General features: G+C 67.0%; 3 protein-coding genes across 11 annotated transcripts; 1 reads left to right on the plus strand and 2 right to left on the minus strand.

The window, feature by feature from the left end:
* Positions 1–2,734: 2,734 nt before the first annotated feature.
* On the minus strand, positions 2,735–5,650 carry AZU1 (azurocidin 1). The gene is made up of 5 exons (XM_046638338.1): positions 5,593–5,650; positions 5,167–5,353; positions 4,741–4,882; positions 3,436–3,669; positions 2,735–2,978 (listed from the first exon to the last, which is right to left on the minus strand). The coding sequence occupies exons 1-5, from the start codon at positions 5,648–5,650 to the stop codon at positions 2,781–2,783; spliced, it is 819 nt and encodes a 272-aa protein (XP_046494294.1). The 3' UTR covers positions 2,735–2,780.
* Positions 5,651–8,650: 3,000 nt separating this feature from the next.
* PLPPR3 (phospholipid phosphatase related 3) lies at positions 8,651–14,868 on the plus strand. The gene is made up of 7 exons (XM_046685303.1): positions 8,651–9,639; positions 11,798–11,983; positions 12,064–12,205; positions 12,286–12,481; positions 12,576–12,633; positions 12,727–12,900; positions 13,213–14,868. Exons 1-7 carry the CDS (start codon positions 9,565–9,567, stop codon positions 14,587–14,589), a joined length of 2,208 nt encoding a protein of 735 aa, XP_046541259.1. The 5' UTR covers positions 8,651–9,564; the 3' UTR covers positions 14,590–14,868.
* Positions 14,869–14,986: 118 nt separating this feature from the next.
* PTBP1 (polypyrimidine tract binding protein 1) lies at positions 14,987–26,120 on the minus strand. Of its 9 annotated transcripts, none has more exons than XM_046685309.1 (15): positions 25,986–26,120; positions 23,365–23,395; positions 20,495–20,570; positions 20,120–20,292; positions 19,904–20,050; positions 19,650–19,820; positions 19,463–19,573; positions 19,198–19,372; positions 18,961–19,017; positions 18,168–18,313; positions 17,217–17,250; positions 16,732–16,824; positions 16,432–16,648; positions 16,233–16,310; positions 14,987–16,156 (listed from the first exon to the last, which is right to left on the minus strand). In XM_046685309.1, exons 1-15 carry the CDS (start codon positions 25,991–25,993, stop codon positions 16,024–16,026), a joined length of 1,650 nt encoding a protein of 549 aa, XP_046541265.1. In that variant the 5' UTR covers positions 25,994–26,120; the 3' UTR covers positions 14,987–16,023. The 9 variants fall into 9 exon arrangements, with proteins under 9 accessions (XP_046541265.1, XP_046541263.1, XP_046541261.1 ...); XM_046685307.1 differs by having other exon boundaries at positions 18,961–19,038; positions 25,986–26,119; XM_046685305.1 differs by lacking the exon at positions 25,986–26,120 and adding an exon at positions 24,679–25,315 and having other exon boundaries at positions 18,961–19,038.
* Between the last annotated feature and the right edge of the window lie 243 nt (positions 26,121–26,363).

Raw genomic sequence — 26,363 nt, forward strand, 5'->3', positions numbered from 1 at the left:
GCCGAGAAGCGGAACGTGTGCACTTAACGCCTCGGGACGACCCCATCATCGTCCCCACTGTCACGGCTACGACTCCCGACCCCCTTCTCTGCTCATCCTCTCGGCGGCCGGCCCGGGATGGGGCACCCCTTTGTCATCCCGGCTCTTGTCCGGGCCGCTGTTGCCCTCCTGGTTCCAGTGCCCGCTGCCTGGGTTTGGATTCTGCTTTGTGACTCTGGGCGGGACACACCACCTCCCTGAGCCTCAGTTTCCCCGTCTGTTATGGGCATGATGAGAACAGCCCGCCTCCCAGGCGTTAACGCACCTAAACAAACGAAAGCGAACAGACCGTCCACAGGTGACGGATCCACATGCGTGTCCGCACACACGCTGGAGCACGACGCAGCCGTGAAGAGGAGCGAGGCCCTGACACAGCCACATGGATAGACCTGCACACACGACGCTCAGGGAGAGAAGCAGACACAGAAGGACACACGGCGTGTGACCCCATGGACGGGAAACGTCCAGAACAGGCAGATCCACAGACAGAGAGCGGGCTCGTGGAGACCAGGGGCTGGGGAGGGGGTGGGGGTGATGCTGATGGCGACGGAATGTTCTGGAATTACGTGGAAGGGATGGTTGCACTGAAGACCCTGAGCTGCTAGGTGCCTGAGCTGCATTTCAGTGAAGCTTTAACCGAAAAGGAAAAGGAAAAAGAAACACACACCTCAAACCCCGCTGGATAACTGGCCCGTCCCGGCAGGACTCGCGCCCCAGGAGCCTCCCTGGAGGGTCAGGGGTCAGTCACCAGTCGGGGGTGGGGGGCGGCCTGGGGTCCCCACCTCCCAGCACTCTGCTCCCTGTGCGCCTCGCCCCGCGGCCGGGGTCGGGGTTGGGGGTCGAGTGCGGGCGGGGGCTGGGGGGCGGCCCTGGGGGCTGCGACCGCGAGGAACCCTCTGGGGCCACGGGGGTCGGGCTGGGGCCGAGGGGAAGTGGGGCTGGAAGCTGTGGCCTCGGCTCCTTCCCGCTCCAACTGTGGGTGGTGCAACCGGCAACGGCCGTGGGGGCCATGGAGGACCCGCCCGGCATCGTGGGAAGAGCGGGGGGCCCAGCCTGGAGCGTGTCCATCTCTGTCTCTCTGTCTCTCTGTCTCTGTCTCTCTGTGTCTCTGTCTCTCTGTCACTGTGTCTCTGTGTCTCTGTCTCTGTCTCTTTTTCCTCGCCTCAAAAAAGAAAAAGACCCCTTTTGTGTCAGCGTCGGGGGCTCTGAGCTGGGGAAACCATGTGCTCTGGGACCTCACACCCTGGGCCTCAGTTTCCCCGTCTGAACGATGAGAGACTGGACCCCTCGAAGTTCCAAGTGGGCTCTGGGTGGTCAGGGTTGCTGAGCCGCCCACCCCCCTCTCGGGGCCTCAGTCTCCCCCGTTGGTCTGGGCGGCACCGGGGGCCCTGGGCTCAGGTTGGAGCAGCCAGAGCCGGGCGACCCCCCTTCCACGGGTCGGGGTCCCTGGTGCTCGCTCTCCTGGAACCTACGATTCACCTTGAATTTCACGCCGCCCTCGTGTGGTTCGTGTGCAAAGTCCCCACCGGAGAGATCGGGACGTCCCGCCTCCTCCACCAACGAGACCGACTCACTTTCTCGGCCCCGACGCTCCACCAGCCGACGAGAACGTCCCCCACGTACACACTGTCCCCCCTGGGGTGTCACGTCTCCACCGGCCGTGAAGACCCCTCGGGCCTTGGGGCAGCACCTGGGGCCGGGACCTTTTTTGTGGCTGTGTAATATTCCGCTGCCAGGTGACCCAGCACGAGCTCTGTGGGCCCCTCCTGGGGATGAGGGTTGGCTGCAGTCTCTGCACCTTGAGGCCACACGCCCTCGCCTTCCGCACGATGACGGGCGGGGGGACTTCTGGAGTGGTACTGCTGGCTCAGACACCCCCAGATCCGCCCCACCCAGGGGTGACCCAGTGCCTCCGGTGCTGGCAGCCCCTCGCACCCACAGCCGACACATGGGGTCCCTGGGGGGGGTCACTCAGGCTCCCCACATGCCAGCAGGGCCTCCGTGTGGACCTCAGGTCACATCCTCGCCCACTGGTTACCACCTGGCTGCTATTGTTTTTCTTATTGATTTTAGATGCTCTTTATATATTAGATTTATTCTAATTATATTTTACATATTTTAAAATATATGTGAAAATGTATAGAATGTAACAGTAACATATAGAAAATAATAAATATTACTTAAGTGCTTATTCTAACAAAAGCTTTATTTAGCTCCATAAACTAGAATGTAGAGGATATAATTGTATTTAGTATATGTCTTTATACTATTTGTATGTAATTATATTTATTGTTTAATATTAAATCTTAGCCCTTTTCTATGCGCGTCAGCCATCTGTGACTCCAGGTCCTCCGTCGTCTGTGACTGTCTTGCCCCACAGATTCCCGACCGGAACCACAGGTGTTGAGGGGCGTCTGCAACCGCACAGACGCGGGTTCAAAGCCCGCTCGTGCTGTGTGACCTCAGGGGAGTCACCTGGCCTCTCTGAGCCTTGGCGCCCTCCCGCCAGGCCGAGGTGACAACAGCGCCCGGTCTCAGCGAATTCGGTGTGAATTCAGTGAGCAGAGGCCACTGGGGTGGAGGCCACTGATGTCACCGCCTCCTGCCCCGCCCTGCCCCCCGCAAAGCAGAGTCAGGTGCCAGGAGAACGGGAATGGCTCGTTTATTAGAGTCGTGGCCACACGGGCCGGGGGCTTCGGGGGTGCACAAGGGCCACAGGCCACGGGCACGGGCCTGGGAGGTCACAGGCCGCCCACGGGCTCGGCGGGGGGCCCCTCGGGCCAGCACTCGGCCACCGTGGAGTTCAGAACAGAGTCGATCCAGTCCCGGAAGAGCGCCACGCGGGTGAAGAAGTCGGGGCCCCTGCCACAGCGCCCCAGGGAGAAGGAGGCCACGCCGTGCGCCACACCATCACAGACGAGGGGGCCGCCCCCATCACCCTGGACGGGTGGCAGTGAGTCAGGGCCCCCCCCCCCCCCGGCCGCGCTGCCTGCCCTGCTCCCACTCAGAACCCCTGAGCTGGCGGCTGCTCTGACCAGGTGCCCCCCAGCCTCCCCCCCACCCACCTTGTGATCACGGTGTCCTGGGCATGCCCCTCCCGTGATCCATGTCTGACTCCCCCCCCACCCCGGGGTCTGGGAGCTCCACAGGGGCGGGCCCTGCTCCGTCTTGTTCCCCCTGTGCCTCCAGCCCCCAGCACAGGACGTGGCACACAGTAGGTGTTTAATAAATACTGTTTCTCATGCAGTTAAATCGCTCCAAGTTTGGAAACATCCAATTCTAATTCCGGGGCCCACAATCCGGGCTTGCTTTCTCCCACCACAGGGAAGCTCATTACCTCTCACGACCCCTCCTCCCACCATGGGGAGCCCGTGCCAGGGCCCACCCGGCCCGTACCTGGCAGATGCCGCCCCGGCGGGTGAGGACGCCGGTGCACACACTGTTGGGGCGACATTGGTCCGGGGGCATCACAGTGACATTGAGGACCCTTGGGAAGCGGGAGAGACGCCCCCCGTTCCGTGTGGCCCCCCAGCCTGCCACCTGGCAGCGCGTGCTGGCCTCCACCGTGGCATTCTGTGCGGGCAGCGGGACCAGCGCCAGGCCGCTGGTGAGGTTCGCCTCCCGGTCCAGCTGTGGAGGGAAACCAAGTCAGGAGAGGGAGGAAGTGGGGACCGGAGCCTCGTGGGGTCCAGCCAGGACCCAGAGCGGCGGCCACATGAATTCTGATCTGTACAGTGGTTTGGGTTCAGATGCCAGCTTGGGCGGTACCCAGCTGTGCCATCCTGGCCAAGTCGCTGTACCTCTCTGGGTCTCCCATCCCTCCACCGTAGAAAAAGAAGAATCGATAATTCTCGCCAGGAAAGCGATTGGGTGGAGGAGACAAGACCCTGAAGGGAAAGGGCTTTGCCTTTTTTTGCCTTTGCCTTTTTTTTTTGCAGACGAAACTGCACGGCACCATCCCCGTCACAGCTGGGAAAACATTTAAAAAGCCATAAAACCCAGTGTCAGTGACGATGCGGACAAACGGGCAGTTTTTACTTCCGCGGGCGGGGAGGCCCAGCTACTCCGGCTGCCCCGGGAAACTCCGCAAGCAAACGCGGTGCAAGAAGTCCATCGAGATTCTATCAACAATCTCATGGATACAGCCCGGGTGCCCACCTACAGGCGGCGGGAGGGGCGGCCTGGCTGCATCTGCGAGCTCCGCCGGCTGATGGACACGCCCAAGCCCCGCCCACAGCCGCGCCCCACCACGCCTCCAGCCACGCCCAGCCACGCCCCCACCTCTCGCCACGCCCCCACGCCCCGCCCCACCACCTTCGGCCACGACCACAGCCACGCCTCTAGCCCCGGCCCCGCCACTAGCCTCTCCCCAGCCCCGGCCCCGCCTCTAGCCACGCCCACAGCCACGCCCAGGCCCCGCCTCTAGCCACGCCGCAGCCCTCCGCCCCGGCACCGCCTCTATCCTCGCCCACAGCCACGCCCAGGGCCCCGCCTCTAGCCACGCCGCAGCCCTCCGCCCCGGCACCGCCTCTAGCCACGCCCACAGCCACGCCCAGGGCCCCGCCTCTAGCCACGCCCACAGCCACGCCTCTAGCCCCGGCCCCGCCACTAGCCTCTCCCTAGCCCCGGCACCGCCTCTAGCCACGCCCACAGCCACGCCCAGGGCCCCCGCCTCTGGCCACGCCCCAGCCCCCCGCGCACCTCCAGCAGCAGCAGGTCATTGAGGTTCTGCTGGGGGTCGTAGCCGTTCTCGCTGATGCTCCGCACCGAGAAGGTCTGCCTGGTGCTCTCCGGCCGCCGCAGGTCGTAGGCCCCCAGCACCACGGCGCTGATCCCGGGGTTCCTGGGAGCGGGGGGAGGGGGGAGGCACCAGGCTGGGGCAGCCCCTGGGGGCTCGCGGGCAAGCCCCGGACCTTCTGCACCCGCCTTGGGCCGGGGTAGGAGGGGGCAAGCTCGCAAATAACGGGGGAGTGGCCAGTCCGGTGGCCGAGGGGAGGCCTGGGTCCCTCCGCGGCCGCATCTCCCCTGTCGAGACCCACCCCGCACCCTGGCTGCCTTCCTCTGTCTGGGGTCCCCCACCTCCCGAGCCCCCTCCCAGAGCCCCCTCCTCACCCCCGCCCCCCTCACCGGTTTCGGAAGCAGCTGGCGGCCGTGAGCACGAAGCGGGCGTGGATGAGGGCGCCCCCGCAGACGTGGCGCCCCTGGTCCTGCACGGAGGCCAGGAACGGGAGCTGCCCGCGCCGGGCCTTCCTGCCGCCCACGATGTCCGCGCGGGCCGCCGAGCCTGGGGGAGGCAGGCGCAGCTCCCTCCAGTCTCAGCCCCATCCCTGGGGGGACCCCGGGCCGTCCCCTCCCCTGTTCCCCATGAGGACAGGTGACCCCAGGCCTCCTGCATGCCCCGTCCCGGGCTGTTGAGGGCCAGTCTGGCTGTGTGGCCTGGGCAAGTCGCTTTCTCTCTCTGAGCCTCAAGACCCCCTTAAGGTCCGCCCCACGTGGCCTCTCCCCCTGCAGCCAGCCCCCCCGCACAGACAGGGGACACGGTGGGACACTCACCCACGCCGGCAGTCGCCAGCAGGCCGGCCAGCAGGGCCAGAAATCTGAGTGCTGGCATGACCGGGAGTCTGGGGTGGCTGGGGAGGGCGGCCACCTTTATACCGGGGGCCTGGGCCGTTGGCGGCAACCCCCCCCACCCCCACCGCGCTGGGGTCCAGCCCCTCCGGGCGGGAAAACGGGAAGTTGCCCAAGGCCTCCACCGCCAACCGCTCCTGGGGCCTCCCTGGCCTCCTCCAACTGGCCCGCTCCGTGCCTCAGTTTCCCCCTCTGTGAAATGGGCCACACATTCAGGTGCGGGGGAGGGTGATGTGAATTAATTGTCAGAAGGCCCAGCACACGGTAGGCACACAGCTGACATCCAACACATTAGCAGAATTGTGAACATCACTCACAAGGCCAGCTTGGGACTCGGTTTCCCCAGCCTGAGCTTTGGGGGCCCTGCCACGGACCACAGGGGTCTTCAGGGTCTTCAAAGTTTTGAGGCACCCAAGACCCAGGTGAGAGGTGCAGCCAAGGGGAGAGAAGAACAGGATTGGGGTCCAGAATACATAAAGAACCCTCACAATTCAACAAAAAGACCAACGACCCTATTACAAATGGGCAAAGGATGGGAACGGACGCCTCGCTGAGAAGATACACGTGCGGCCGACCAGCCGCAAAAGACGCTCAGAACTGTTAGTCATCAGGGAACCACAGAGACACCACTTCACACCCACAGACAGAATGAAAGATGCGGAGAATGACGAGTGTCCTCAGGCGCTGCTGGCGGACCACGGGCTGGCGACTCCGCCGCTGTTAATCACCGGGTCATCCCGTTCCTCAATTCTGCTCCCGGGTGTGCGCCACGGATGCAGACCGACACGCACACGTGCACGTCCACTGCGGCACGACCCACGACAGCCAGAAGGTGGACACGACCCCAGCGCTCATCGATGGACGATGGGTCCACACACGTGTCTGCCCACACGCTGGAGCACGACGCAGCCATGAAGAGGAGCGAGGCCCTGACACAGCCACATGGACGGACCTGCACACACGACGCTCAGGGAGAGGAGCAGACACAGAAGGACACACGGCGTGTGACCCCATGGACATGAAACGTCCAGAACAGGCAGATCCACAGACAGAGAGCGGGCTCGTGGGGGCCAGGGGCTGGGGAGGGGGTGGGGGTGATGCTGATGGGGACGGGGGATCTTATCGGGGTGACGGAATGTTCTGGAACCAGATAGAGGCGCTGGTCGCACAATTCTGTGAATGTGCTGAAAACGCTGAACAGCACGCTTCAGATGCTAATTTCGTGTTATGTGAACTTCACCTCAGTTTTTAAAATGGGGCTTATTTCCAGGTGAAACCGAGCAGTTGGGGCTGGTGACCCCCACACCTCGGGGACACCAGTTGGTGTCCGGAGCCCTGGGGGTTCTTCCCGGGGGACTTTCCCTCCACAGAGTGTGTCTTGGGAGGTTTTGGGGTGCAGGGATCAGGCTGGACTTTAGGGGCCTCTGCTCAGTCTGAATGTCGGGGTTCCGGGGCTCAGGCCTGGTCCCCGCCGAGGCTCCTGGTCCACCCGCCCAGCAGTGTCCCCCCAAATCTGCTTCCCCAGAGCACAGGGGGGACAGGAGCGACTCAGGAGCCCACAGGGCCAGCCCTTCCCAGCTGGGTGACCCCAGGGGCCCCTCTCTGGGCCTCAGTTTCCCCGTCTGTGCAACGAGCACCTCAACAACCCCTCGCCCCACAAAGCTGTGGGGAGCATCCAGCGGTTAATTCCGGTAAGAGGTTTCCAGCAGCCCCTTGCGCCCGCTCTGGACTTTCCATGGCTCCCTGGAGCCCCCGACTCCAGGCCAGGCCCCCAAGCCGGGCCACGTGCCACCACCGCCCAGCCCTCCCCATCTCCACCACCGAGGATCCCGCAGGAAGCAGGACCCCCACCCCCAGTCCTGAGATTCTCTCAGACCCCCAGCTGTCAGGAGGGGCCCCCAGGACACCCCTTCCTTCTCCTGCCCCCCGGGAGGCAGCCACGAGCTATTGCCCCATTCTCCTCTCCTCCCCCACCTCCCGGGGGCTGTTTGTGGTCGCCTTTCGACACCAGGATTCCCAACCGACGGTCCCCCCAAGGCCCGGGGAGGCAGGACGGCACCCGGTGTGGCCAAGGCTCGGTGCAGCCCCAGTGCCCATTGACCGGGGAGGACACTGAGGCCCCTGTGAGATTCAAACGCCCTGGGGCTCCCTCCTAAGGACACACAATCTTCTCTGAAGACACAGGGAGCTGCGTCTCTTTTATTTTATTTTTTTGGGGGAGAAGATTAGCCCTGATCTAACATCTACCGCCAATCCTCCTCTTTTTGCTGAGGAAGACTGGCCCTGAGCTAACATCCGTGCCCATCTTCCTCTACTTTCTATGTGGGACGCCTGCCACAGCATGGCTTGCCAAGGGGTGCCGTGTCCGCACCCAGGATCCAGGCCGGCGAACCCCGGGCCACCAAAGCGGAACGTGCGAACTTAACCACTGTACCACCCGGCCGGCCCAGCATCTCTTTTAAAACCAGAAGGGTCACAGCCAGGAGGGGGGCAGCCTGTGAGCGGCTGAAGGGGAACAAAGACCCGCGGAGGCAAACAGTAGGCGCTCAATTAACGCAGCCTTCCCCCCGTGCTCTCATCAGACACTTAACCGCGGGATGGACTGTCGGGGTCTGTTCGGTTCGCAGCGGCTCCCCAGGGGCTGTTTGGGGCCGGGTAGACGGTGGGAGCTCAGGAGACGCTGAGCAAATGCACCGAATACATCTGGGCTTTGGGGGCCTGGAGACCTCGAGCGGGGATTTTAAGCTCCCTGGGACTCAGTTTCCCCCTCCTCTAAACTTAGAGGTCAGTCAGTCCCTACGCCACACGGCTGTGTGTGGTCGGGAGTAGATCCTGGCAAACAGCAAGCGCTGCCTCAATGCGCGACACGTAAATTCCCGGCGAGGGCGCGCCCGCCGCCCCCGCATCCCGGGCCGGCTGGGGGCCTGGCGAGCGGCCCGGAGCGGCCGAGCGGGCGGCGGGCGGGGACGCGGGGACGCGGGGCGGGCGGGCGCGGCCCCCCAGCCTCCTTTGTCTCCCGACCGCTCGGGCGCCCAGGGAGCTCGCCATGGAAACGCGCGCCGGCGGGCGGCGGGCACCGGGGCGGGGCGCGGGGACGCGCGGAGACGGGGCGGGACCCGGGGAGACCCCGCGCCCCGCGCCGATGAGGCTCCCGCGGCCCATCCGGGAGGCCCGGGAGGGGAGGAGCCCGCGGACCCCGGCCCCGGCCCGCGCCCCCCGCAGACGGAGACCCCCGAGCCCCGGAGGCGGAGGAGGCGCGAGCCGGGGAGGCGGGGACGGCGCGCCCGGGGCCCCGGCTGGAGACGGACGCGCGCGGCCCCTTCGCTCCGAGACAAAGAGCCCCCGCCCCTCGCGCCGCGTCTAGGCCGGGTGGGCGCGGGGTCTCGGCGGCGGGGTCCCTCCCGCCTCCCCTCCCCCTCCGCCGCCCCCCGCCCCCGCGGGGGAGGGGCCGCGCTTTGTGCTCGCGCCGCAGCCCCCGCCCGCCGCCGCCGCCAGCTCCGCCCTGCCCGCGCGGGCGCCAGGTGAGGGGCTGCGGCCGTGGGGCCCGACCCACCCGGGCCCCGGCCCCCCGTTCCCCGCGACGCCCCGACCCTGACGCGGCCCCGAGACCCCCGCGCCGGGCCGGCCCCGCCCTCTTCGCCGAGCCCCCTCCCGACCCCCCCCATCCGGGGCGTGCGGGTGCCCGGCAGCCGGCCGGTTGGCCAGGGCCGCAGTGCGCGGGGGAGGCCGCGGCGACGCCCCCTCTCCAGCCTCAGTTTCCCCGAGCGGTTTTGTCGCATCCTCGCCCGCCCCTCCCCCGCAGGCGCCGGCACCGGGTCCCCCCGGGCTCAGTCTGCGGCCCCCTCCTCCAGCGCGGCTTTGTCCCCTCCGACCACGGCCTGTGGCGCCCGCGGCACCATGATCGCGACCAAGGAGAAGAATAAAACCCCCAAGGACAGCATGACGCTCCTGCCTTGCTTCTACTTCGTGGAGGTGAGCGGGGGTCGCGTGGGAGGGGGGGCGGGGCAGTGGCCTCGGTTCTGCTGGACCCCTTGGGGACCCCACGCTGAGGGACAGGGGCAGCCGCAGCAGGGGTCAGCCTGGGTCCGGGGCGCAGCCGGGTGCCCCGGGGTGGGAGTCAGAGAGGTTGGGCTCTGCAGGTCGAGTAGGAGTTCCCAAGGCCCACAAGGGTGTTCTGGGCTGTGGAGGCGACCTGGGGTGCAGGTCGGCAGGTCCCTGGAGGGGCTGGAGCAGGGGCTGGGGGCCCAGAGGGGCTGGGGGTGCAGCATGTTCCTCCATCACTTGGCTCTGAAGCCCCAGGGCCTGAGTTCAAGTCCCCCTCTGCTGGTTGTGGGCTGCGGCACTTCTAACCTTGGCGGGGACAGGCCGGACCCACGGTGACCACTTCACGAGTGTTTTAAAAATCAAAGGCCATAAGCGCAGCCGCCTGGCAATGCTGACGATGAATCAGGGTGACAGCTCTCTGTCCTCGGAGGGCCAGCACCTGCCATAGTCCCCCTGAAGCCACGATCTCCCCCAGTGGACATGGGGGAAACTGCTGCAGTGAGGGGCCCGGGCAGGACATGGTGGAGCGGCGGCCCCCACACCCCGCGGCCGGCCGGCCGGTGCACAGGCTGGCTCAACTCAGGCCAGCCCTCCCTCCCCAACAGGCAGAAACTCTGATTATTGCTTAGATTTGCATTGAAATCCCCGTTACGATAGGTTAGGCAGCTCCCCCTGCCTCGGAAGTCCCCTCCCACTCCTCTCCCCTCAGGCTTGGGGTCAGGTCCAGCAGATGCCTATCTCTTCTGGCACCACCTATTAAAACACTAGTTTCTGCTTTTGGCTTTTTTTCCGGCAGAGATTAGAGCTCTTTGCTTTGGTTTACATTGTCCCAGGAAAGGGAGTCCCTTCCTTTTTCACTGCTGCGTAGTACTCCAGCTCGGAGGCACCTTCCCCAGGCACTGGTCATTGGGGGCTTCTAGCCCCTTTGGCCTGTGTCACTGGGCACAGAGGGAGCTCGTCTGCAGGGGATGTCCCTGGGGAGAAGGGTGTGGCCCCCCAGGAAAGACCCCACATCCCTCAAGGAGGCCTCAGCATCTCCCCGGCCCACGCGGGTGCCCGTTCGCCTCCAGGCGTGGCAGCACCAAGCGCCCGTGGCCTTTTGGATTTTGACCAACCCGATGGGCCCAAAACCGCATGCCAGCTCTCCTTGCCTTTCCCTTCTTGCGAGCGTTACGTTGACTTTCTACGAACGCACGTCTGTCCCAGATGCGTTGGCAGGACATCCGCGAGTGTCTGAATCATTTTCTTGGGTCCGATACGCTCTCGGGTCCCTAGCTTGCGGCTGAGGGTCTCTGGGAGCGATGAGAAGAGGCTGGGGGGCTTGAGGAGGTACCTACGGACCCTCCGGGGGTGGCGGGGGCCCCACCACCTCTCATGTCCTTTTGGGGCAGAGGACCCACCCTGAGGCTCGGAAAGCCGTGGGGGCGTCGACAGAGGGTCACAGGGAGCAGCCCAGCTCGGGGAGGGGGCACGACCAGGCTGTGCGGAAGGACAGGAGCACGAATGAGCGACACCACGGATTCAGGCATTCAGCTCAGCACCTGCCGTGGGCCCGATGCTGAGTGTAGGTTGGTGTCTGGGGGCGCAGAGTCCCAAGGAAATGAAGCAGCACAAGGCATGGAGAGACGGCGGCCCCGGGGGCCCCTCAGAGGAGGGCGAGGCACCAGAGGGAGGTCCAAGGGCGTCCGTTCCTCCTTGAGAGGAAAGGCCCAAAGGCAGGAATGTGTTTGCTGTTTCCAGGTTGTTCAAGACGCCAAGGGCGGCTGGAGAGCAGAAATGAATGAATGAGGTGGATGGGTGGGTGGGTGATGGATGGATGGGTGGGTGGGTGGGTGGATGATGGACGGGTAACTCGGTGGGTTGGTGAACGAATGCCTGGGTGCAGGAGTGGCTGAGACGGCCGGCTGGCTCTCTGGATGTTACACAGCGTGGCGGGTGGGTCACGGGATGGACGTGTGAGCTGACCAACGGGTGCACCGCAGCGTGCACAGGCAGACAGTGGCTGGATCAGGGGACGGGCCTAGATTCATGGACGGACGACCCGGTGAGCGAGCTTGGGGCGAGCTGGCCGGCCGTCTCCCCACAGCTGCCCATCGTGGCGTCGTCCATCGTGTCCCTGTACTTTCTGGAGCTGACCGATCTCTTCAAGCCGGCCAAGGTGGGCTTCCAGTGCTACGACCGCACGCTCTCCATGCCCTACGTGGAGACCAACGAGGAGCTCATCCCGCTGCTCATGCTCCTCAGTTTGGCCTTCGCCGCGCCCGCCGCGTCGGTGAGTCCTGGGCGCCCGGGGTCTGGGCTGGGGGGTGGGCGCCCCCGGCCGGGCCCATCTGAGCGCCTCCCTGTCCGCAGATCATGGTGGGCGAGGCCCTGCTGTACTGCCTGCAGTCGCGGCTGTGGGGCCGCGGCGGGGGCCCGGGCGGGGCCGAGGGCAGCATCAGTGCCGGCGGCTGCAGCTTCAACTCCTTCCTGAGGCGCACGGTGCGCTTCGTGGGTGAGTGGCGGACGCGCCCCAGCCCCTCCCCGAGTCCGCCTGCGGGGCCCCTGCCCGGCCCTGACCCTCCCTCCCCGCAGGCGTCCACGTGTTCGGCCTGTGCGCCACGGCCCTGGTGACCGACGTCATCCAGCTGGCCACCGGCTACCACGCGCCCTTCTTCCTGACGGTCTGTGAGCCCAACTACACGCTGCTGGGCACGTCGTGCGACGCCAACCCCTACGTCACGCAGGACATCTGCTCCGGCCACGACGCCCACGCCATCCTGTCCGCACGGTGAGCCGCCCCGGCCCAGCCCGCTGAGCGCACGGGGAAACTGAGACACAGAGGGGTTCCCAGAGCCTGTGGGGCTCACGGACGCCTCTTACAGGAAGACGTTCCCGTCCCAGCATGCCACGCTGTCCGCCTTCGCCGCCGTCTACGTGTCGGTGAGTCTCGGCGAGGCCCCGGCCCCCCCCCGCCCCCGCCCCCCGACCCCCGCTCCCCGGCCACCCTGACCCGCCCGCCCGCCCCGCCCACAGATGTACTTCAACTCGGTCATCTCGGACACCACCAAGCTGCTGAAGCCCGTCCTGGTGTTTGCCTTCGCCATTGCCGCGGGCGTGTGCGGCCTCACCCAGATCACGCAGTACCGCAGCCACCCCGTGGACGTGTACGCCGGCTTCCTCATCGGCGCTGGCATCGCCGCCTACCTGGTGAGGGGGCTGGGGGTGGGTGCAGGCGCGCGGAGGGACCCCTGGGGGGACGCGGCCTGGCCCTGCGCTGAGGCTCTGACCGGTCCTGTGCCCTGGACGCTGGAGTCAGAACCTCGTGGCGCAGACGCGCTCCATATGCAGAGCCAGCAGCCTGAGGCCAGAGTTCGCCGGCTGGGAAAGACCGACGCCTCCCTCAGACCCCCCAGCGAGGGCCAGGCCTCCCCCTTCGGACCCCCCAGGGCAAGTGTGTCAGCCAGTGGGGACCCTCGTCTCCGGCCCCCGCCTCATGCCCCGCCCGCGTCTCCTCCCCAGGCCTGCCACGCCGTGGGCAACTTCCAGGCGCCGCCCGCGGAGAAGCCGGTGGCCCCCGCGCCTGCTAAGGACGCGCTGCGGGCGCTGACCCAGCGGGGCCACGACTCAGTGTACCAGCAGAACAAGTCGGTGAGCACGGACGAGCTGGGCCCGCCCGGGCGGCTGGAGGGTGTGCCGCGGCCCGTGGCCCGCGAGAAGACCTCGCTGGGCAGTCTGAAGCGGGCCAGCGTGGATGTGGACCTGCTGGCCCCACGCAGCCCCATGGGCAAGGAGAGCATGGTGACCTTCAGCCACACGCTGCCCCGCGTGAGCACGCCCTCGCTCGATGACCCCGCGCGCCGCCACATGACCATCCATGTGCCGCTCGACGCCTCGCGCTCCAAGCAGCTCATCAGCGAGTGGAAGCAGAAGGCGCTGGAGGGCCGTGGCCTGGGGCTGCCCGACGAGGCCAGCCCGGCGCACCTGCGGGCGCCCGCCGAGCCCATGGCCGAGGAGGAGGAGGAGGAGGAGGAGGAAGAGGAGGAGGAGGAAGAGGAGGAGGAGGAGGAGGATGGGGAGGAAGGGGGTCCCGCCCCACCCTCGCTCTACCCCACTGTCCAGGCGCGGCCGGGGCTGGGGCCGCGGGTCATCCTCCCGCCGCGGGCCGGGCCGCAGCCGCTGGTGCACATCCCCGAGGAGGGGGCGCAGGCGGCGGCCGGCTTGTCCCCCAAGAGCAGTGCTGCCGTGCGGGCCAAGTGGCTCATGATGGCCGAGAAGAGTGGGGCGGCCGTGGTCGCGGCCCCTGCGCAGCCCCGCGTGGCCAACCCGCCCCGGCTGCTGCAGGTGATCGCCATGTCCAAGGCGCCGGGCGGGCCGGGCCCCAAGGCGGCCGAGACGGCCTCATCCTCCAGCGCCAGCTCCGACTCCTCCCAGTACCGGTCGCCGTCAGACCGCGACTCGGCCAGCATCGTCACCATTGACGCGCATGCGCCCCACCACCCCGTGGTGCACCTGTCCGCGGGTAACGGGCCCTGGGAGTGGAAGGCGGCGGGCGGCGGGGCTAAGGGGGCGGAGGGCGAGGGCAGCTACGAGCTGGGGGACCTGGCTCGCGGCTTCCGGGGTGGGCCCAAGCCGCCTGGCGTGTCCCCCGGCTCGTCCATCAGCGACGTGGACCAGGAGGAGCCACGCTTTGGTGCCGTGGCCACCGTCAACCTGGCCACGGGCGAGGGGCTGCCCCCGCTGGGCGCAGCCGACGGGGCACTGGGGCCGGGCAGCCGCGAGTCGACCCTGCGGCGCAAAGCAGGCGGCCTGGCGCTGGGCGAGCGCGAGGCGGCAGGCGAGGCGGAGGCAGAGAGCTACTACCGCAAGATGCAGGTGGCCCGCAGGTTCAAGGACTGAGCGCAGCGGCCGCCGGGCCAAACGGGGCGGGGCAGCCGCATGGGGCGGGGTGGACGCGGGCGGGGCGGGACTTCGTGGCAGACAATAAAGGTCGATACTGGCGTCTGGCTCCTCAGTCATTTCGGTCCAAGGACCCCCGAGGGCAGCCCTGTGGTGGCACACGGGCCAGGGTCCCCAGCTCCACCTGCCTGGGGCGCACACTCGTTGTGGGGGGCGGGGCCCGTCGAGTGCACCGGGAGCTAGGGCAGTGCCGAGGTCCACACTGTGGGGCACGACCCCTGGCCCCACCTCCCAGCCCCCTCAGCTGTGTGAGGACAGGAGACGAGGCTGGGAGACGGGAACTGGGTGCCCCCACGTGACCCTGCAGGGGCACAAGAACGACCGGGACAAGGCAGGGTTGTTATAAAATTGCTTTAATTCCGTTCTCTCCGCATTACAAGCCGGCGGCGGGCGGTGGAGCGCGCCGAGCCCCCGTCACAATACTGACCTGTAATTGCTGTTATCAAAATATACATCTGTCACCATAAAAACCGCGATTGCTGCCCCTCGTCTCTGACAACAGGTATAAAAAATTATAAATATCTACACCCTTGTTCCACCCCATCTGGAAACGGGGCCCAGGTCCCCGGGCGGGGCGGCCAGCACGGGGTCCGCGCACAGGGAGCCCCTTGGACCCGCGGGAACAGGTGAGGCGCGAAGGAGACGTTAAGACTCGAGGGCCGCGGCCCCACCATCTGGGTCCCAGTGTCAGAGGCAGACAAAACAGAAAACTTTGGTCCAAAATTTGCAGGAAAAAGGAGACCCTGAAAGTCGGAGCGCGCCCGTCCTGGGACGAGGCCGGGCCTAAGGCGTCGGGAGGCCCTGCGGCCGTCACAGAAACACGAGTACAGTATACAGGTCACCACGAGGAGGAAGTTAGATACACTCATACCATTTTCATCATCTCGCTATAAAAAGTTACTTAAACTATGTCTTTTGCATATAAATGAAGAAAGATTAGCATATTTGGTCAACTGGAGAGATCGCTAGGCACAGGCGTGCGGCGCATCGAAGCACAAGATTAGGGAGCTGAAGGCGGCGGCGGCCGGGGGCCATCGCACAGGTGATTACACTGGGTTGGCCGCCACCGGGCACCCGGCCCTGCCCCGCATCCGCCCCCGCGAGGCCCGCGGGGCGCGGGTTTAAGGCACAGGAGGGCCGCGGGGGCCCGCCGGCGGCAGAAGGCACGGGGCGGCGGGCGCGCTGTCCACTCGCCGAGCGAGGGCCGAGGCCGGCTCCCCAAAGGAATTAGATTTAATTTTTTTAAAAACAGGTAAACTGATTTCTCTTTAAAAAAATAAAATCTCTGGTCTTTTAAGGTCACTTCAGCTGCTTTTTAAAGTGGCTTTTCTGGAATGATGGAAGTGGTGGCGGCGCCCGCAGGGTCCTGGCGGCCTAGATGGTGGACTTGGAGAAAGAGACCCGCAGGTGGTGGTTCTCGCCCAGGTCGTGGTTGTGCAGGTCGATGAGCGCCTGGATCGCCTCCTCCACGGAGCCCATCTGGATCAGCGCCATCTTCCGGTCCTTCCTGCGGACGAGAGGCCGGCGGGCGTGAGCGGGGGGAGGAATCGGGGGAGGAGGACGTGGGGGGGCCTGGCACTCACTGGAAGAACTTGAACCCCTTGACGATCCCGCCGTTGCTGGAGAAGAGGATCTTGAGGTCGTCCTCGGATATGGAGGGCCTGCGGGGAGGGCGGCCCTGAGCGCGCGTCCAGGCCCCAAGGACCCGAGCGTCTGCGGCGCCCACCAGGCTGGACGCGCTCGGCCCCACACCCCCGCCCGCCATCGCGCTGCGGCACCTACGGGATGTTGGAGAGGTGCAGGGTGGCGGAGGGCGGGAAGATGTTCTGGAAGTTCTTGGAGCCCGGCTTCTTGAAGCGGTGCAGCGGCGAGCTGCCGTAGTCCTTGGTGAGGCCCTGGTCCTCCTGGCCCTCGCGGGGCAGCTGCACGTTCTGGTGCTTGGACAGGGTGATGCGCACCGGCTTCCCGTGCAGCTTGTGCCCGTTGAGGTGGCTCATGGCTGCGGGGGCGGGACACACATGGGACACGTGGCCCGAGGCCCCGGCTCACCGCCCGCCGCCCGCCCGCGGAGCCCGTGCTTACCCAGCTGGGCCTGGCTGCCGTCGGCCATCTGCACCAGCGCGTTCTCCTTCTTGTTGAAGAGGATCTTCACCCGCTGCACGTCGCCGTACACGCCTTCAAAAGCGCGGGGACAGGCCTGAGCCGCTGGCCTGCGCCGCCTCCCCGCCAGCCCCCGCACCCCGCACCCCGCACGGGGCTGGCTCTCCCCGCAGCTCTGCTTAAACTCTGCCTCGGGGACCTGCGTCTACCACGGGGACGTTACCAGGAGCGCGACCTTCAGCCACAAGTCCTAAACGCAGGACACGCCAACGGCCAGAGCCAGCACTACATGCTACCACACGCTGGCCTCTGCGGCATGCGGGCCACATGCGTCCACGGCGCCAGATACAAAACGCAACCGGGGCCGCCGCGCGCGACCGGGCCGCCGCGCACCCCGCACGGCTGGGCGGCCACAGTAACCTCCGTTAAACGCAAACAAGGTAATAAAAGTGTGAATGATAACATACCGAAAAGAATAAAGAGGCTTTGGGGTGTGACTCTCTTTAGAGGACAGCAGAGCAAGGCAGCGGAGGGACAGGGAAAGGGAGAGGTCAGGGAGCAGGAGCCATCGTCCACCGAGGAGGCAGGCGTGCAGGTTGATGGATGATGAAGTTGTCAGGATGTTAATATTCAAGGGCAGGTTGGTTCCGGAGAGCAGGGTTTGAGGGGGAATTTTGTTTTTATTTATTTATGGTTTTGTTTTGTTTCAAGCAACAACGGAAGCAGAAGAACCGTGCAGTCAGTTGGCAAAGAAATTCCGGATCAGGGCAAGAAAAAAAACCGGGAAAGGGGAAGGGGAGAAAAGAAAAAAGTAGCAAAAAACACAGGTCAGTAAATACGTAAGAACCCGCAGTGTCCACAGTCAAGCTCCACACGCACACGGGCCCGGGGCCGCCACCGGGGACACCAGCGCCGGGGCCTCCTCGCCGCCGCGGGCCCTCACGCTCACACGAGCTCGGCGGGTCTGTTAGTGGCGGCTTTGCCGGAACCGCTAACACAGCCGGGCCGCGGCCGAGAAGTGAGAGGAGCGGTCAGACAGACAGAGGACAGTCTGAGAGCCTGGCTGCGCCCACCGCCCGGAGGGTACAGTTGGGAGCCCGTCACCGCACCCAGCTCGCCCCAGCCGGCTGGACGCCGAGCCACACGGGGTCGCGCCCTCCCTTCCTGAGGCTCATGCCCTGGTGTCAGGATGGCTCCCGGGCAAGGGGCCTGCGACTCTGGGTGCCACAAGGTTAAACCTGACTTGAGGTGATGGAGACGGGAGACCGCACGCAAAGGGAAGGAGGACGCGGGAGCGACGCCAGCACAGAGGGACGCAGGGGACAGTGCCCTGCCCGGGCCGGGTGACAGGGCCCAGCCTGTCTGCCACCTGCACGGCCGCCCGCCCGTGTCCTGGGAGGACGCCTGGGGCCACGTACCTCGGGGTTCAGGTTGCTGACCAGCAGCACAGAGTTCCCGGCCCCAGCCAGGCCCGGGAGGGCGATCCTGCCCGCTGCTGCCGCTGCCGCTGCCGACGGGATGGCCAGGGGGGCCAGCGCCCCGTGCACGTTGGGGACAGAGAGGCCTGCAGAGGGAGGGAGAGAGGGAGGGATGCAGTGAGCAGCAGCCGGACGAGGGGCGCGGGTCCTGCCCGTCCTCATGCAAAGGAGCCGCGCAGAGGCGCCCGGCTGCTCGCGGCCCTGCCTGGCCACCGGCCGCACCATCCTCTCCTCGTGGCACAGCTCGTGCTGGGCCTGGACCTGTCTACATGCGCCAGACAGCACAGAAGCGCCAGCTCCGCGGATGCAGAATTGGGCCGCGGCCTCCGCCTCGTGCATGCAGACACCCGTCACCATGCAGACGACGGGCCGGCGCAACCAGCAGGCTCGACACTCACGCGGCGGCGCCGGCCCCCGGGAGGGGCGCGCAGGTGCCCGCCTGGGCATGCGCTCCGCTTACCGGGCCACTTAAACTCCTCTACTAGGGGCACATCCCTCCAACCACGCGGCTCGCCCCGCAGACGCTGAGGGAACAGACCAGAGACTGCGGGGTTAGCCCACTCTCTGCGCGGCCCTGGCCTGCGCCTGCCCTGTCCAGGCTCCTTGGGGACCCAGAGCCGCGCCCAGGAAGGTGGCTCCCCGGGGCTGCGCCACGTCGGCTGCCCGCGGAAGCAGAGCTACGGAGGAGTGTGGGCATGCAGACGGCTGTGGGGACGACCGGGTGTGTGAATACCTGCGGCTTGAGGAATGGCAAAGGTGGGAGGGAAACCAGCTCCTGCATACGGAGAGGCTGACATTATACCAGGCGCACCTAGAAATAAATGAGACGCTAATCACCGCTCCCACCGCCCAGGCCGCCGGGGCAGGGCGCGGGGCCGCGTCTGTGCTGGGCACCCCTGGGGCCTGGGCCCTGAGCCTGAGCTACATCCTCGCCCCCCACAAAGGCGTCCCAGGAGCCCGGGCGTCCTACCGAAGGCCGCGGCCATGGTCTGGTCCAGCGAGGGCTGGCTGTCGCCCGAGGGCAGGTCGGGGCGCGTGTAGTCGCGGCTCTTGTCGTTGTTGTACTTGACGTTGAGGCTGGTGAGCTTGGAGAAGTCGATGCGCAGCGTGCAGCAGGCGTTATAGATGTTCTGGCCGTCCAGCGACTGCGGGGAGGGGCTGTGAGCGCTGCGCCGGGGGGAGGGGCGGGGAGGGCTGGGGGCAGGGCCTCGGGCGGGGGTGGGGGGGGCGCTCACCAGCTTGGCGTGCTGGGCGCTCACGGGCTCCGCGTACTGCAGCAGCGCCTGGAACTGGTTGTTCTTGGTGAAGGTGATGATTTTCAGCACCGTGCCGAACTTGGAGAAGATCTGCGGGACAGACACGCTCGCCTCCGCCCGCCACGGCTGCCGCCCCCGCCCCAGCCGCGCCCCGCAGGTCGCTCACCTGGTGGAGCACGTCCAGGGTCACCGGGTAGAACAGATTCTCCACGATGATCCTCAGCACCGGGCTCTGGCCGGCCATCGCCATCCCGGCGTCCACCGCGGCGGCCGAGGCGGCCAGGGCCAGATTTCCTGACTGGACCGAGTTCACGGCCTGCAGGGCTGCCTGGGCGCGCTGTGGGGGCACAGCTGTGAGCCGCGTGCCCGGGCCAACCCCCAGGCCGCCGGCCCGCCCACGCCCGCCGCCCCGGGCCGCACCGCCTGGTTGGGCGAGCTGTCGGTCTTGAGCTCCTTGTGGTTAGAGAACTGGATGTAGATGGGCTGGCCGCGCAGCACGGGCGTCACTGACGTGTAATAGTTCACCATGGTGTTGGCGGCCTCCTCCGTGTTCATCTCGATGAAGGCCTGCGGGTGGCGCAGGTGAGCCGGGCCCCCAGAGCCACCCCCAGCCGGCCCCCGGCACAGCGGCCGTACCTGGTTCTTCCCCTTCAGCATCAGGAGGTTGGTAACCTTCCCGAAGGGCAGCCCCAGAGAGATGACCTCGCCCTCGGTGACGTCGTTGGGCAGCTTTCGGATGTGGATGACGCGGGAGGGCACGCCTGCGCTCCTGCTGTCGCCCTTGAACTTCTTGCTGTCATTCCCGTTGGCTGAGGAGGAGCGTTCGTGAGGCACGGCGCCCCTGCCCGCCTTGGGGGCCCACGTCTGGTGTCCTTCCACCACCCCCACTCCCCAGGAAGCAGGGCGCTGTGTGAACTGGGGCACGAGGCCACGGGGGCCAGGGCTGATGCGCCACAAGCGAGTCCATCCCCACAGCACCTGGGGCCACGACCACGCCGGACGGTGGGCTACCTGCGGAGGCCGAGCCGCTGCTCATGATAAAGGGTCCGTTGGTGACGCAGGCAGAGAAGAGCTCGTCAGATCCCCGCTGGAAGAGGAGAGGGCATGTTGGAACTGGGGGCACAGCCGCACCCACCCTCCTCTGGACCCCCAACCACATCCCACGGCCTTCAGCTGAGCCCACCTGCCCACACAGCGCAGGTCCAGAGTCCCAGGACGCCCCCCTCCTTGCCAACCCGCCACAAGCATGGGGCCTTCCTAAGCAGGGGGCGGGGGTCCCATCACCTGCAGGGACTGTGGGTGCCACCCCGCCTCCAGGTTGGGCACGGCCCCCCTGGGTCCACATGGGGGCCACGGCACAAGTGCCCATCACAAGGCTGAGCCCCACGAGGAACAAAGCCCCCTTGTCTGCCACAGCCGCGCGCTCAGCCGGAGGGCCTGCCCTATTTCCCAGCGGCTGAGGAAACCCGAGCCTGGGCCTTGGCGCTTTGCGAGACGGGAGGCCCGGCCCTGAGACCAGGGAGGCGACCAGCACGGCCGAGGGAAGCTCCCTGTGCCTTCTGACTGGCCCGCTTCTTTCCAGAGACGACTCGTTCACTGCTCGTCTCAACCTAATCGAATCAACTCCCCAGAGGCAGGCCCTGGGCTTGGAGAACGGGAGCACAAGCACCAGGAACGTGGGTGTACGGAGCCCCCAGGCCTCCAGCCCACCGAGAACTAGGCCCCAAGGGCAGCCAGGATGGGGCCCCCACCCGGGGCCGCCCTGCCAGGGAAGCAGGACCCAAGTGACTCCTCCGACCACGTCCAGATGCGAACCCGACAGCCATGGAGGGGTCCCCGGCCCCCAGGAGCCCTCTGCTCCGCAGCAGGAAGAGGAAAGACCAGCCCTCCTGGGTCCTCAGCAGAACCCCCTGCGCCCCGGCCGAGCCTCAGCCTCCCCTCAGTGTCCCATCTCAAGGATGCCTTATCTTTGCCCCTCCCCCAAACGCCAACATACCTGCCTCTTACAAACAAGCAAAACCCTGCCTGCCTGGGTCCGTGTGGCCCCATCTCCTGCAGGCTGAGGGACCCTGGACCCCTGCCAGCCCTGCACCCCCGGCAGGCAAGACCAACTGAAGAAGTCCAAAGAGGATAACAAACTACCCTTTGGGAGGAGGAGCAGGAACGAGCACGCCGACTGGGCAGGTCCCCAAACCAGACCCCTGGCTGCGTTGAGTGCCTGCAGGGGGGCCAACTCTCCTCTGCTGGAGGCGCGGGCCTGAGACCAGGGCCAAGGTCAGGGTGTGGGGGGGCGCGGGGCAGAGCAACCACAGACCAGACTGCTCCCCGGGCTACAACGGCAGCGCTCAGAAGCAGCCACCGTCCTAATGCTGGGTTGTGGGTCCCGGGTCCTGAGGGCTCAGGAGGGACAGACGGAGGTGGTCCCCCCGCAGAGCCCCTCTGACCCCGAGGGCAGGTGCAAGTCCTACAGAGTCCTCAGCAAAGCCCTTTCCTGTCTACACCCAGTCCCTGCCTTCCTCGGGCTCAGAGCTGGAGACGGCCCAGGCACCCCACACCTCAGGAACAGCGTCTGGCTCCTGACAGCGACGGCCAAGGCCCTGTTTCCTCACAGTGGTGGCATTCTTGGCCCTAATCGTGTTCCCATGGCAGGTGGCCTGGCACTCCCACAACTGCGGGCAACTCTCTGCCTGCTCGGCCGGCCCACTGCCCTGACACAGGCCGGGTTGGTGACACGGCCCCCCATAGGGGGGTGCCCACACACAGTGACAGTGACTCACAAGGACCAGCCCACTCGGGAGAATTGCGAGGCAGAACCCCGGGGCACGTGGGCCAGGCTGGCACTCGGGCATGCCTGTGCTGGGGACAGGGTGCCCGGCTCCGCACAGCACGGGGACCTCCCTTGTTGCCACAGCACAGCTCGTTCTGAACCAGGGGCAGGGACGACGGAGCCCAGGCCCCATGCTGCCCTCCTGCTGAGGGCCTTCGGGCACAGGGCTGTGCTTGCAGAGAGGGGCAAAGTCTCCTGGGGACGGGAGGGGACTGCTCCAGCTGGACACCAAGTGGGCCCCACGGCAGCCGGGAGGATTACATGTGAGCCAGGCGTTTCCACGATTGTCACAAGCGCCTTAGACGGAGGCCCCCTCCCCCAGCCGCCAGCCAACAAACAGGTTTTATCTGCAGAAGGACCAGACAGGCGGCGAGGACAGGAACCCGGTGGGGAAACCGAAACTCAGCCCAGGCCCCACAGCCGAGCTTCCAGAGACCAGCGGGACACCCAAGCCACCCCCAGCAGGCTCAGGGAACTCAGCCCCAGGAGGAGGACCCCAACCCCAGCCAGGACCCAGTCCCAAATCATTAACCAAGTGGCCAGCAGTGGCCACCAGAGCCCAGGACGACCGGCCTGCCCCTCGACCCTGCTCTCCCCGTGGGTACAGATGAACGTGCTGAGCCGCACGCTGGAGCCCAGCACTTTCCCCTGCCTCTACCCGGAAACACTCCCTGGAATGTTCCAGAGCAAAACTCATCCTCAGCACCATCTCAAGCCGCCCGTAAGGTCCCAGGGCGCCCACAGCCCCTCCAATCCCACCTCCCACTCCAGCCTCCTCACGGTGCAACTACATTCAACTTCCCAGTCTCCACCCGCAGCCCCTGGACCCCTGCTCAGCGCCCACTGCCCATCCCAACTCAAGACTAAAGGAGCATTCACCGGGAAGGCCACCTGGCCCACCCTGCTGGGGACTCTCAGCCTGGACGCGAACACGCTGACGGGCAGAGAACGCTGCCGAGAGACTCGCCCGGCCTACACTCTCCGCCCGAAGCAAACTGGGAAACCCGGAGCCGCGGCCAGCGAGCAACAAGGAAGCAGGGTCAGAAGCACCTACCTTTGTACCAACTGCTATGTCTGGGACGATGCTGCGGAGAGAGAAGAGAAGACGGTTAGGCAGGTATGCGGCCGGCCCAGGCGTGGAGACCCGCCAAGCCGCCAGCGTGGGGTCCCCGGCTGCACGTGCCCCCCGGGCCCTCCTGGCGGGAAAGCTAAGGCAGAGAAGTGAGCCATCCATCTCAGCTCCACTTGAAAAGGAGCCACCATTGTCCTCCGCCCCTCCCTCCCAGCAGGACCCCAGGCCCCGCCTCCGGACGGTCCACAGACAAAGACACCCCTGCAAAGCCCCTGGGGCTCCCGCAGCCTGATGCTAAAGTCTGCTGCTCTGCTCTGCTTTCTAAACACTGGAAACCAGGGACCCTTCCAGCACAGGGAGGCAGGCCGGGGAGAGACCTGCGCACAGGCCCTGAGGTCAGAGCTCGGCCGGGGGGCACGAGGAGGGACTCAAGGTTCACAGAGGGGAAGCTCAGAGGAGAACGGGCAGCAAGGAGCAGCAGGTAAAACGGAAGATAAAACGCGCCCAAGTTACTCATCAACCTGGCTCCGCGTGACTGGACTTTCTCCTCCGCCGCCACCGCGGGGCTCGGGCCCTCCTCAGGGCGGCAGGAGGAAGGCATGGCGCCTGCCCCCGGTTCCAGCCGCCCTGAGCCTGCACTGCACCGCGGCCACTCAGCGGGAGCCCCCGAGAGCTTCGACGTGGCAGATAGGAAGTGGCAAACTACCGAACAGAGTGACTCACAGACCGCCCGTCCAGGAAGGGAACTGAGTCAGCAACGCCCCCCACCAGGTCACCTGGCTGCCCCGCCTGGTGGTCTGGTGACCAGAGCCTCCGTGATGTCACGCAGCGATGTCCCCCTCAGCCGGTGGGCCAGAGGAGGCTGGCCTTAGGCCGGGCACAGAGCCCTGGGGCAGCCGCCTGCACTGCTTCCCTGGGGCCCCCGAGCTCCTCTTCTGTCGCTCCTGCCCTCAGGAAACCAAGTCGACGACCTGACGCCCTCGGGCATGGGGACACCAAGCCCTGCACCCCAGTCCCGCCGCTGCCACCCTCCCCTGCTCGCAGGCACGCTCGCCCCGACCTCGGCCGCAGCGCCTTCCCCTCTGGCCTACGAAACAAAACCTTGTAAACTCGTGTCAGCAGACTTCTAAAGACCTCACTAAGCCAAGGAAGAACTCCCCAGAAAAACTGCAAGAATGAGAAACATGCAGCTGCCCCGACGGCTAACCCGGGGCGGCTCTGCTTCCTGCTCCCCGGGGGGCCTCCAAGCGGGAAGCGCTCTGCGCAGAGCGGCCTTACTGCAAACGGTTTGCAAACCTGCGCCAGAGGCCGCCCAGGTGACCGCCACCCCGCCCCGGGGAGGCCGCGCGGCCTGGCCGCCCCATCTGCGGGCGGAACGCCCCCCGGACCCCGGACGCCCCTTCAGGGAGCAGCCCGAGCGCCAGCGCTCGACCGGACGGCCAGGAACACGCTCCCGCCGGGCCGAGCACCCTCTCCAGGGCCCCCGCGGCCCGCCGGCTTGGGCAGGGGCGCGGCGGCGGCGTCCAAGCCGAAAAGCAAGGCGCACCCCGAGGAGATCATGTTCCTCCTGCTGCAGCAACTTTTCTAAAGGGCTGGACTCGACTCAGCCCCAAACCTATCATTTCAAACCCGAGCCGCACGAGGCACGTGACCCCCGGGCACGGGAGCCACACCCCCCCACCCCAGGGGTCGGGCCGGGGAGGGCGCGCACCGCCCGGTCGGAAGAAACCGGAGCCGCCTCCGGAACCTCCCAACTTCCCGGGACTCGGCGCGCGCCCCTCCCCCTCGGGCAGGCTGCAAGGACCGGCCGCCGCCGGGACCGAGGCCCCTGCACCGCCGCCACCTCCCCGCGAGCGACACTGTAGCACCACGCGGATACTTTGTAGCGCGGCGCCGACACTGTGTCCCCGCGCCCGCCTCCCTCCCTCTCCACCCGCCGCTCTCCCTCTCCACCCGCCGCTCTGGGCTCCGCGAGCGCCGGCCGGGCCCTCGCCCCCGGCGGGAACAAAGGGGCGGCGGGCGGGGGCGAGCGGGGTCCGCGCCCTTCCGGGAGGAGGCGGCGTCTCCGGCCGCGCCCCGGCCCGCGGCGGGCGAGGGGGGGCCGGGAGCAGAGTCCGCGCGGCGGGAAAGGCCGCGCACGCGCACCAGACGCCCGGCGGGGGCGCGCGGAGCTGCGCACGCGCGCGCGGGGGGCGGACGAGGAGCGGGAAGGGCCACGCGGGGCGCGCGCAGACAGAACAGGAGGCCCACAGGGCCACAGCAGGGGCGCGAAAGGGGGGACGGGGCACCGGAAGGGCCACACGGGGCGCGCGGGGACCGGACGGGAAGCGAGGAAGGCCGCGCGGCCGCCGCGTGCGCCCGGGATGGGGCGCGCGCAGGCCGGAAACGGGCTGGGCCGGGCCCAGTCGTCCCCCCGCGGCCCCGGCCGCCGTACCCCGCGCCCCGCGCGCGCCCAGGCCGGCGTGGGGGAGGCACCAAAGGCGCCCGCGGGCCGGGACAGCGACGGAGCGGCGCGCGGGCCGTCGCCCCGAGGGGCCCGGGCGGCGGCGAGGGGCCGGCGGGCGCGCGAGGAGGCGGCGGGGAGCGCGGCCGGCACGACTCACCCGTCCATTGCACACCGAGGAGACCCGCGGGGGACGGAGTGGAGGCGCCGGAATAGCAGGAACCGACCCAACGGCTCCGAGTTATAGACTCACAAAATGGCGGAGACGCCCGAACACGTCCCCCGCGCGCCCTGCCCATTGGCTCCCGCCGCGGGGAGGGGCGGGGCCAGCTCCGCGGGCCGCCGCCGGCGCCTCCCACTGGCTAAGAAACCGCTCAGGGGGTGGGGCCAAGGGGAACGCCGGGCGGTCATTGGAGGCGGCGGCCGTCCATCAGGCCTCCAGGCGGAAACCGCCCGTGGAGTCGGGGGAGGGGAGGCCAGACGGGGCCACGTGACGGCGCCTGAGCCCGTGAGCCAGCCGCCCTCCTGCGCGGGGCTC

Source organism: Equus quagga, chromosome 14 (genome assembly GCF_021613505.1).
Source record: "Equus quagga isolate Etosha38 chromosome 14, UCLA_HA_Equagga_1.0, whole genome shotgun sequence".
NCBI lineage: Eukaryota > Metazoa > Chordata > Mammalia > Perissodactyla > Equidae > Equus > Equus quagga.